The sequence below is a fragment of the Mangifera indica genome, chromosome 19 (assembly GCF_011075055.1).
Source record: "Mangifera indica cultivar Alphonso chromosome 19, CATAS_Mindica_2.1, whole genome shotgun sequence".
Classification (NCBI taxonomy): Eukaryota; Viridiplantae; Streptophyta; class Magnoliopsida; order Sapindales; family Anacardiaceae; genus Mangifera; species Mangifera indica.
This window is the reverse complement of record NC_058155.1, coordinates 9462406-9474879: the sequence shown is the minus strand read 5'-3', so window position 1 is coordinate 9474879 and position 12474 is coordinate 9462406. Positions and strand designations below refer to the sequence as shown.

General features: G+C 29.1%; 2 protein-coding genes across 2 annotated transcripts; one reads left to right on the top strand and one right to left on the bottom strand.

Annotated features, from left to right (window-relative positions):
* Positions 1 to 2760: 2760 nt before the first annotated feature.
* LOC123203583 (protein DETOXIFICATION 27-like) lies at positions 2761 to 6577 on the top strand. The gene is made up of 8 exons (XM_044620011.1): positions 2761 to 3149; positions 3256 to 3791; positions 4296 to 4382; positions 4468 to 4524; positions 4608 to 4846; positions 4944 to 5062; positions 6138 to 6227; positions 6326 to 6577. Exons 1-8 carry the CDS (start codon positions 2883 to 2885, stop codon positions 6398 to 6400), a joined length of 1470 nt encoding a protein of 489 aa, XP_044475946.1. The 5' UTR covers positions 2761 to 2882; the 3' UTR covers positions 6401 to 6577.
* Positions 6578 to 10281: 3704 nt separating this feature from the next.
* Positions 10282 to 11549, bottom strand: LOC123203613 (putative clathrin assembly protein At4g40080). Its single transcript, XM_044620051.1, has one exon. It carries the CDS (start codon positions 11500 to 11502, stop codon positions 10441 to 10443), a length of 1062 nt encoding a protein of 353 aa, XP_044475986.1. The 5' UTR covers positions 11503 to 11549; the 3' UTR covers positions 10282 to 10440.
* Positions 11550 to 12474: the final 925 nt, after the last annotated feature.

Here is a 12474-nt window from a genome sequence, read left to right as displayed (position 1 = left end):
AGAATATTTGTTCTCACTTTCTTTACTATCATGACAACTTGTTGCAATGTCATTATTCTAATAAATTCTCACCCCTTATTCAAGTCATCCAATTTGAAAACATCTTTGAACTCTTTTAGACTAATATGTCTATCACGATGAAAATATTATGTATAATTAAGTGTCATATGTTTTGGAATTGTACATATTTTATTCATTCGATTAATCTCCATTTGATTTAGTATTAGACCTCGTTGTGTATTTTAAAGCTAATTTCTTATGTTATTACTAGAATTGGAGAATAATAGTATATTTTTTTCATAGAAAAAATTAACCTTTTTCAAAAATAAACACTTGCGCATGTACTTCATGGTAAAAGGAGAATTATGTAGGCTTCAAATTGTATGCAATTCTTCACGTAACATTTCCAAAAGGTCTCCTAATTCATTTTTCTATGTATTATAAGCACTTTTGTGTTGAATTCTACATATTTATGTGTCCCATTGTACTTTGTATGTCTCCTAACATCCACCGTACATCACAATAGCACTGGCAAAGTTTCTCATTCCTGAAAAAAGAAAAAGAAAAAGTCATGGGTCACTCTAAGCACAATAAAAAGCAAATAATTGACCCCATTAACGATAATTGATAATAGGATGTTAGTGATTTTTTGGACAAAGTAGATATTGGTGATAGACACTAACCAACAACCTTCTAATGGTCACTTATCAGGAAATAAATCAATATTATGTATATTTATTTTAGGTTTATAAATATATATATATATATATATATATATTTATGTATATTATTATATATTAATAAGTTTTTGGACAAAATATTAGTCACTTGTAAGTGAATAGAATAATATTATATATATTTATTTTAAATATATAAATATATATTTATATAATCATATCAAATCATATATATATATATATATATAAAATCATATGATTTGATATTACTTTATACTTAATTTAAAATTGTCCAATGATATGATAATATATATAAATATTTACATATTTATATACATAAAGTGAATATATATAATTTTATTGTGGTGAATAAACTTTATATATATAAAATTGATAAATATTTTGTTTACAATGTTTTGTTAAGTTAAATAAATTACTTATTTTAAAATCCATTTGTTTATTGTATTTATCTTTTTTTATTAATAATTCTGTTTCAAAAAAAAAATTATATAAGAAAAGGAGTAAGTTTGGAGACAGACCTACAAATACATGACAGAGATATCTAATTTTAATATATTTATTTTAAATATATAATTAAATATATATTATGATAAAATTATTAAATTTAAATATCTATAGTAAAAAAAATTAGCCCTTAAACTTCTTGATTTCCTTTTAAACAAACAAAACGGTCAAAACATGTCACTATATTAGTGGAGTTTAATCGCTAATCATCGTCTCTGAATTTGGCCTACTTACGTGGAACTTAAATAGTAAAAAAGTAAAAACATTTTACGGTACTTTAATTGATTTCAATTTTCAGGAAATTCGTCACTAAAGTTCACCAAAAATAAGCATGGAAGATGTTTCTCTTTCATTCTTTAAATAATTTACTTGTTACAAATTAATAAATGAGAGAAATACGTTTGTTCACTCAAAGTTTGCTTTTAAAACACCTTTTAATCCCTATTTAACATAAATAATATTTTTTAACTCAAAATCAAATTTTATTAATGAAAAGAATAATATTAATGAGTAAAATTATAATTTTATCCTTATAATTTTATTTTTTAAAATTATAATATAATCCCAAATTATCAAAAACTAAAAATATACCATCTAAATAATCAAATTATATAAGAACTCATCTATTTCTTTTTCTTTTCATCATCCCCCTCTCATTTCTTTTTTACTATAAATATAAGTATCAATGACATATAATTATATGTTTAGAAGCAAACTATAGTTTTAAAAAACATTAGAGGTGTTAATAAAATCCTAAAGGGGTTTAAAAAATAATGACTTTTTCTTTATTTCTTCTTACTATGGTGACCATAAGATTAGAAAATAAATTTGGGTAGGCCATTTTAATGCCATGACATATTTAAGCTTGATAATTAAAGAAAGGTTAGACTATTTACCATAAATAACAAAAATAATTAATGTGTAATATACAGATATGTTCCAGTACAAGATAAACACATTCACTATTTATGTTACCAAATTTTAGGTTCATATAATGGGGTATGAAAATTCCCTTTAATTGATTCTATTTATTTATTGTTAGGATTTCACGTAATGTTATTTTATTCATATTCGTTTCCCTATGATGTGTTTTCTTCTTGCCTATATAGTTTTAGACGTGAAAAAGAAAATTAACTTATTATAATTGGTTTTCTTATAAATTATTATAAATGATGTCAACACCTACCTTAACCAAACAGTATAACAAAAATTTAATTTTTTCTATTAAATTATATTTTAAAATATATATAAAAAATTATAATTAATATATCTTTATTTTAAATAATATTATATGTCTTTAAAATTTTTAATATATATTTTATTATATTATTATTTTTATATTAATTTTTATTAATAATATATTATATTATATTATATATTTATTATATCATATTAATTTAATATATATATATTATTTTTCCACTTATATATAATAAAGTGTTTGTCGTGAATCATCGTCCATCTCTAGGGATATGCGAGAATAAAGATTGAACAGTTTCCATAAAGGCACTTTAACATAAATGATTCGTATGCGGATGTGTGTGCGCCTGTCATTTACTTTCCCTTCGATCTTAAACCTCAAGTTCTCTAGAAGCACGGGATAACTTTCTTTCAGAATCTGAAGGCTCAGCCTCTATTTTTTCAGAAACTAAGGCAAGATAGTTACTTGAAACTTGTATTATGGGTATTGTTCAGAGAGACGGGGATCCTGATCAGCCTTTGTTGAGGGAAGCAGGTGATGATCATGACAATAAAAAATTATCAGTAAGGGTCTGGATTGAATCAAAGAAGCTATGGCAGATCGTTGGCCCGGCAATTTTCACCCGGGTTTCGGCCTACACCATGAACATCATCAGCCAAGCATTTGCCGGCCACCTGGGTGAAGTTGAACTGGCAGCTATATCAATCGCCAACACTGTAATTGTTGGCTTCAATTTTGGTCTCCTGGTAATGGATACAACTCTCCCTATTCATCTATCTAAACCGCTGATCATCTTGAGTTAAATCTCTCATTTTAACACTTGTTTTTAATTTTCTCGGTTTTGAAAACTAGTTAGGAATGGCGAGCGCATTAGAGACCCTCTGCGGTCAGGCTTTTGGAGCCAAAAGATACCACATGTTAGGCATTTACATGCAAAGATCATGGATTGTGCTTTTCCTATTCTGCTTCTTGCTATTACCAGTTTACGTTTTCGCAACCCCAATTCTGAAATGGCTTGGTCAGCCAGACGACGTCGCAGAATTGTCAGGGGTGGTTGCGGTGTGGCTGATACCATTGCACTTCAGTTTTGCCTTTCAGTTTCCACTGCAGAGGTTCTTGCAGAGCCAGTTAGAGAACCAAATTCTTGCTTGGGTATCGTTTGTGGGACTACTGGTGAATATATTTACAAGTTGGCTATTCGTCTATGTTCTCAATTTCGGTGTAATAGGGGCTGCAATTGCGTTGGATATATCATGGTGGGTGTCTGTTCTGGGACTTTTTGGTTATTTGGGTTGGTGCCGTTTAACATGGACAGGTTTCTCTACGCAAGCCTTTTCTGGCCTTTGGGAATATACCAAACTCTCTATAGCTTCTGGAGTCATGTTGTGGTAATACTTTCACTCTCATACTTCACACCTTCTTTTTCTTTAGAATAAACCAAAAATTTAATATTAAAATGTTATCTGAAATAAATTTAAATACATAACTTTTATATATAAAATTTCTTTATTGTTATTCAAATTACCCTTTTAAGTGCCTCTCTCTCCCCTTTATGATGGTAATTTTTTTTCATAAAACTGTCATAATTAAAGGGTATATAATTTCGATTTAATGTATAGATAGTGACTTTATTTTCATGCTATATGCTTAGAAATTTTTTCAAGAGCAATGTAGAAAACTGTAGTCAGTATGCTTTATATAATTGACAAATAGTCTTATCATTTGATAATATAATTCATTCCTTTTATAGTTTCCATTCGTTTTCAACATCGTGTATGATTTTCTTTCTAATTTACTCCTGTTCGCGAATAAATATTTGAACCACATTTTCATTATTTGTTTTATTGGCTTAAGTCTCCATCCTCATAAATGTAGTTTTGTTTTTGGTACAGCTTGGAAAATTGGTACTACAGAATATTAATATTGATGACTGGACATTTATCCAATGCAACTGTAGCTGTGGACGCCTTATCAGTCTGGTACACACACAATTTTATTTAACTTTTGAATTTCAAGTAAATGCCCTTCAAAACTGACTCTTTTTACTTGGATTTCATTATGTAGCATGAGTGTCAACGGATGGGAAATAATGATTCCTCTTGCTTTTTTCGCTGCTGCCGGGTATTGGGTTTTTTTTTCAAGCTTATATATTAAGCACCAATTGTTCATTATTGATGGGTTGGTGGCATATATAAAATTTGCAGAGTCAGGGTGGCCAATGAACTGGGAGCTGGGAACGGCAACGCAGCAAAATTTGCAACAATTGTAGCCGTAGCAGAATCTACAGTCATTGGCTTCATCCTTTGCATTTTAATCATGATACTAAGAAACAAGGTGGCATTGATATTTACCTCTAGTGAAGACGTCCTAGAAGAAGTTGATACGCTCTCCTATCTCTTGGCTGTCACAATTCTCCTTAACAGCGTTCAACCAGTTTTATCAGGTGTATTTCTAGTGAAATATTATGTGTCACGATGTACTGATGATCATCGTAAGTATTTTTGAACAGTAGTTTAAGAGTTGTGATTTTCCTGTGACAGGAGTGGCTGTGGGGTCTGGCTGGCAGGCAATGGTTGCATATGTAAATCTTGGATGCTATTACGTTATAGGACTCCCACTCGGATTTCTAATGGGATGGGTCTTCGATTTTGGTGTTATGGTAAGTTCCGCTTTACATGTTGTTTAGTTTTTGTTAGTTATTTTATCGTCAAAGGCTCACCTCACGCTCGCCTTTGCGAGGTTTTACGATGATAGAGTCTGGTCAAAGATGACTAATAGTTGAAAAGCAATTGTTTTTAATGTTTATTAATGTTTTTGGAGAAGTTTAAGGCATCGAGTTAGTAAATTTATTATCATTTAGACTATTTTGAACTAGATTTGATGATTATTGTCAAATTTGGGACAGTTTTCAATACAATTTCAGATTTTTTATTAGGTTTGAGATTATTTTTTAATTAGGTGTAAGGGTTATTAGAAATTTCTAAGATTCTTAATTAGGTTTAAAGTTATTAGAGAAATCACTGACGAAATCTAAGATTATTAAAAGGTTTACGATAAATTATAAAATTGTTAAAGAGATTTAAAGTTATTAAATAAGTAAACTGGTTCTTATAAATGGTTATTAGAAAACTCTAGGCATAATAATTCATTGTTGAACTGATCATACGAGACTTTAAAAGAAATTGTCACTCAATTTTTTTTTATTTTGTTGATGTAAAAACAAATTATTATAAATTTAATGTAAAAAACCGACAGCCGGGCTTTGCCTTTTTCAGCTGGGCAATAAGACCCTTTACCAGCTTTTGGAGCTTTTTACCTCTGACAAACATGGGTAATTTATTTATCCGATGGCATGTCCACGAGTGGGTAAGGTTTCTGGTAAGGTCTCCATCTGCTGAGGCTTGAACAGATGCTACTGCTACTGCACCTGATAGGAGAGAAGAAACACAGACTGTATATACGTCTATGCAAGAGTAAATCTCATATGTTGCAGACTGAAAATTACAGCGTGATCATACGTGTTTATATACACCAACTGTTAACAACTATGAAGAGTATAATATTTAAGATTTGAAGGAGCAGGTGGTTCCCCTGATAATAGGAAGATTATTATCTTCCACCTTGACCTCTTCTCGGCATTCAGAAATCTCTTCTATCCTGCAAGAATTTGATTGCACATGATTCAGAAATCTCTTTTTATTTATTTATTTATTTTTGCTTTTTTGCTTCATCAGGGCATCTGGGGAGGAATGATCTTTGGTGGAACTGCTTTTCAAACAGTCGTGTTGTCCATTATAACTGCAAGATGCGATTGGGATAAAGAGGTAGAATTTGGCAGGCTTAACATTTTTTTCCTTTTTTAGGGGAAGCAGTATGCTTAACTTTAATACATTCTACTGTAAATCATTTTGGTGAATTACAGGCTGAAACTGCGAAGCAACGCGTGCAGAGGTGGTCGAGTCCCAACACAGACAATGAATCAGAAGACCCTAAGTAATTAATCATCATGGATTTTCACCGGCCACCAGAATTTAATTTTTAGTTTTTAAATTTTTTTTCTTAAATTTCTGTGCATTTCAATGTCGAATCAATCTTTTTAATAATAAAAAAAAATTATGCAAATAAGTTTTGAACAAAAGGGAGCCCTGTTGGGAAATCCACTTCAGTTGAAAAGATTATCTTTCTCTGTAAAACTACACCAAGACAGAAGAGAAGATTCGTAAATTGAACAAAAGTAACCCAAATGGTTGGATTGAGCTGTTCAGAGGTAACTCAACCGTACGTTCTCTTTCTGCAGCCGAAGTTCCTAACCATGATTTTCGTAATTCTAATACTAATTAAGATCGAACAAATATACATAACGATTAGGGTTGAAGGTTTCATTAAAAATTAGTGAAGAATTCGAAAACTAAGATTTATTAAAGACCACAACCATTTTCTAAAAATAAAAAATTATGTGTATTTATATTTTTATACATAATTTATATATATTATCATAAGATTAAATATAATTATATATAATTTATATCAAAAATAGAAATTCTAAAAGCTACTTTTGGACATAAACATAAGTTGGATAAATATGTCAATGTACAAGGAAAAAGCGTTGCTAACGGAGGGTTTAAAATTCAGAACACTTTATTTATGCATTCTACAAAAGATAATATGCTTTATTTCATAATTCCTCGCAAAATGGCCATTTATCTTTTTCTTATTAAAGTGTTAGATGTCAACTAAAAATAAAATTAGGTATACTAATAAGATAATAATATTATTTAATTAAATAATTTTAAATTATAAATAGAGTGATTTTCAATTATATAAAGATACATTTATATAATTGATACGTTATTAAGACACAAAGTAATACTCATTATTAGTAAACATAATTTTACTAACTAATCAACCCGTCGTTCTATATAGCTAAAAAAGTTGTGAGGAAGCACAACAAGTATATTGAATAATTCGATCAATAACAATATTTTTTATAATTACATATATATTCTATATTTTGTAATAACAAAATTATGCATATATACTTTCAGTATACAATTTAATATAGATAAACGATATATCATTATCTAATTGGATGATTTTGAATTAAAAATAAAGTAATATCTATTCATAGAATGACACATTATTTATGTATTTATATTGTATAGCAAGAATCTATACACATATCATTACTCATTTTGTAATGAAAGATATATGATAGTTGATAATTAAAATTTATATAAATTATTATTGATTTTTTAATTTATTTTTTTAGTAAGATTTGGATGTGAATTCAATAATCCCAGATAGATTATAACTAATAAACCAAAAACTATAAAAAAGGTAATTCATGATTAATGTAATGTCAAATTAAAAATAATAAAATAAAAAAAATCATAACAATTCTATGCGACAAATAATAAAATAAATTATAAATCACATAATATAAATGTTTATGATAAAAGAAAACTGAAAAAATAAGGGAATTAAGTTTTGTGAAGATAAAACAGTATTATCTTCAATGAGTTATTTGAGTGATAAAGAAAGATTTATATATATAAAAAAACATAAGTTTAAATTCTTTCTGATGGTATTTTAAGATTAATTTTTTGACTTACCCAGTAATTGATATTTGATAACCACGGAAACAATGCATATTTTGACTGGACACCATTTGTTGCCTTAATAATCTTGTTTGATAGAATTTTGCCTAATTTTGAGGAATCAAGTTAACGAGAAGCAAAAATTAATTCATTTAGCCTTAGTTGCTCAATTGGTCGATTAGGTAGATGAGAATACAAAAGCAATGCTGGAATTGATTAACGAAGATGCAGATTCCTTTTCCAAACGTGCAGAAATGTTTTACAAGAAAGAGAAAACACAGATGAACAGCAGTTTAGCAGTTGGTATAAAATTATACCAACTACTTCCATTGCTAAAAAGCCCTTTCATATCCAGAGGAAAATAGTGGACATGATTACTTCAAGATTTAGTTTACATGATATAACAATCATTTGTTTTGTACAAATATGTAAGACAGATCTATCTGAATTAGTATTACTGAGTTAATAAAACTGATAGAACATTAAAACTTTTAAGAAAGAAATTTAAATTCAAACTTCTATCACTTATAAAACTTTAAATTATTAAGTATATATAGTTTCTTTATAACATATGTTTCTCGTTGGATAGAGTTATCTTATCCAACCAATTCTTCTATTATTTTAAACAAGATTTTGATAATTTCAATATATTAAAATTGGGATAAAAACATATTGATAATTGACAATTATATTAAATATATTGTTAAAGTAGAAATCCTCCTTGGAAGATAATGATATGCCCTATACAAAACTAGAGTAAATTACATTTTTTTACTCAAGGTTTGACCTATATAAATAATGCTTTCCCACCAAAATCAAACTTAGTTTTAAAAAAAACTAACAATGTAAAGATAAAATAATAATTTTACCATCCATTTATTTAAAAAAAGAACTTTGTTATAAACAAGATTAGAATATTTTAAATATGTTAATTTAACTTTTAAAAATATTTAAAAAGTAAGAAATAATTCTTGAAATTTTCTAAAAATCTTAACAACATTGGATGTTAAAGGAAAAGAGTTTCGAACGAAGAGAAAACGTCTGAGAAAGAGACATCATCTAGAGAGAGAGAACAATTGTTATTTATCAAAGAATTTTGAAACTTTAGGAAAAAAATTATTACTTTTCAATATTTAATCTTAAAAGAAATTATTAATTTTTTAAATTAAAAAAATTAGATAAATTTTTATTTTTTAAATATTATTATTAAATAATAATTTTAATTTTAACTTAAATCAAAATTGATTGGTGAATAAATATTTAGGGTTTCAAATCTTCACCTATGATAGTTTAAAGTTACAGTAGACCACGGGGAGGATAGGTCTTTTGGCCAATTATATAAAAAGGGGATTCTCCAACCGTGCGTTATCGTGGCCAAGTGTCTAACCGGCAGATATTGATTAATTCAAATTGAACCATGTCCGCTTTCTCAATTGGCTCTCCTCTTTCTCCACCCACCTACCAGGAGCATGGATCACATAAATTTACAAACTACAGCAATAATAATGTTTTATTTACCGAATAAAAAAATCAATAATAATGTTTTCATTTCAATTTTTCAGTATCATCCAACGCGGCCGGCCATGGTCGCATTCTCCATCAAACATCATCACTCTTTTTTTATTTAATTTATTAGCACTATACCTATCGATTTAATTTATTTTTATTTTCCGGATTTGACTTTTACAAAATAAATTTGTACATTTTTTTTTATTTCACACCTAATCTACACCAAACCCACCATTATATGAATAAAATTACCAATTTTTTAATTAAATAATTTTAAAAATGTGTAATTAAAATAGTTCCTATTTATAATTCTTTTATTCATAGTAACTGGTATGGTTTCAAAAACTAAATTAAAATAGTCAGTTCGATTGATTGAATGAAGACTCATAAGCTAAAACGATTTTAATTCATTTAAAAAACTATTTTTGGTGTTTGAACTTTCTGATTGAATCAAATAAAAAATCAAGTTTGATTCGATCAATATAAAACAATTTATTATTAAAATTTAAATTTAAGATCTTATCTATCAATTTTACGTATATGTATTATTAATCTAAATTTATTTTGATGTTAAAATAATTCATATTATATATTTAAAGATAAATTATATAAAATTAATTTAAATATTATTTTTAAATAATTATTTAATCTAATCATTGATTAACTAGATCGATTGTCAATTCAACTAGGTCATCCCCCTCCCTTAGATTCCAAAAAAATTAGTTACTAGACATCATCCACATAAATAATCTTATTTGAAAAAATATAAAAATAGAAAAATACAAAATCTTATTATTTATTTACAAATGTATTTTAAAACAAGAGAGTCACTAATTATCTACGACAAAATATTTGAACCTGAATCAACTTACGTCATCACACAGCACATAATGATAGGGAACCCAGTTCAATTACAGACATGTTTTTCTTTTTATCGAGAAATCATAGTTGAGTCGAACCCTCTGTTTGAAGTTGAATCGATATTAACCGGAACGACTGCGCCAACAAATGGTTGTCTAATCCGACTCAACTCGGTTGAGTCATCTCGTCTCCATATTTTCATTAACGCCTTCTCCTGCACATTCTTATTCACAGCCACTACCGTGATCTTCGTCGTAGTTTCGCGTATCAAATTCCACAACCCATGATTCTTATTCCTGTTAACAAACAACCGTAGCAATCTGTCTTCGCAATTCTCAAGTCTTTTCAAAGCATTCAGAAACTGAGTCAATTCTTCCCTGCTTAAACTGACCATTCTCTCATCGATTTCACCAACACGGAGGAAAATTTCCTGTTGTATTAACCTATAATCCCCACCGACCAATCCCACAATCTCATGTATCAAATTGTTACTCTGAAGATTCAACGTATTGGGTACGTCAGTTATCTCTTCAACGAAGCTTACTAGAGCATATATCTCTCTTAACAAATCCGAGCTTAACAATGTCAAAACCTTCTCTTGTTTATCATCATTAATCTTTTTAGTTGCTTTTGGAGAACAGAGGTGATAACCCAGAACTCTGGAAACAGTTAAATTTATCTCCAAAACAGAAGCATACCACCTTACCCATGACGAAAGTTCCCAACTTTCCAGGTCCGATTTATCGCGAAACATTGACAAATTAAGAGAGTTTCGGCCACCATAAGAAGGATAAATCGAAAGCTGATCTTTCAAAATAAAAGAACCCTTTTTAATGATATGATGAATAATGAAGAGACACTTTAGGGCAACAAAAGCGTTGCGTGTGGCATGGAGGCGGTCCATGAGAGCTTGAATGCACGCGGACGCCCTGGGTCGAGAGCCATGGCCAAAGTGAAGAACGGCGGCGATGCGCTTATCCGAAGGAGGAGTAGAAGTGACATGCGAGGTGGCACGGAGGACGGCGCGGCGGATGGAGGAGGTTTGGCGTTTGGATGAGAAAGTTGTTTTGATGAAGGATGCTTTGTCTTTGAGAAAGCCTACGAAAATTCTTAGTCTCTTTTGGTGGCCCATCGACTCGAACTCCCGTCTGGAAATCTCGAAAAAAAGGATCTAAATCGACACAAGTGAAGGCAGATCCTTAAAAGGAGATGGACATGTGTAATTTGTTTTTGCATCAACGGCTCATAAAGAAACACGTAACCGCGTATAAATTGGTTCAAAGTTTTTCTAAGATTAATTCAATCCTAATAACTTGAGGAAAATTGATTTGACTTTTAAGTACAATCACATGAATTAACATATTATTCCTAGTTTCTCTTAAATTAAAAAAAATATACCTTCCTATTTGAATTCAATTATTTGATATAATTTTAATTTATTATATATTATTTTTTATTTTATAAAATTATTATTTCATTTTAAATTATATTATACTATAAATATTTTATTAATAATACTAATTAAATTTATAATATAATTTATAATTCTCTATGATATTAGAGCGATTACTATTATCCTGTACATTTAGTTTTGAAAACTGTCCTTCTATTTCAGTTTCATGTTAATCAGTTTTGAAACTGATTTCTTCAAAGTTTTATGTCTTTGCATTTTCCGCTCATCTTCCACGATTAGCCTATAGTTTTTTTGAGGACCTTCTTCCTCCACCTTTGGGCACCTTATCTAGCTGACGAGACCGAGCTGACATTAGCCACGCTTATCTCTTTTGGCGGCTTCCCTTCTATTTGACGCGGATTATCAAATTCAATCACGTGTTTTACTGAAGAATTGCTTTGAAAGCTAAGTTACCTACGGACTTGAAATTTTATCTAATTAAGTTGATATGTACCCATGGCATGGATGGCCCCAAAAATGGGAAGTCATAAGTAAATCATTTTGCAGCTAACTTTATCTTTGGGGGCAATTCGATTTTTTCTGCATAGACCTTAATAGGATTTTTCAACGAAATTTTTTATTTAAAAAAAAAAACCCTCAATGGGGTTTTAGACCTACTTTTCAAACTCTAAATTTTTTTTTTTTCATAAT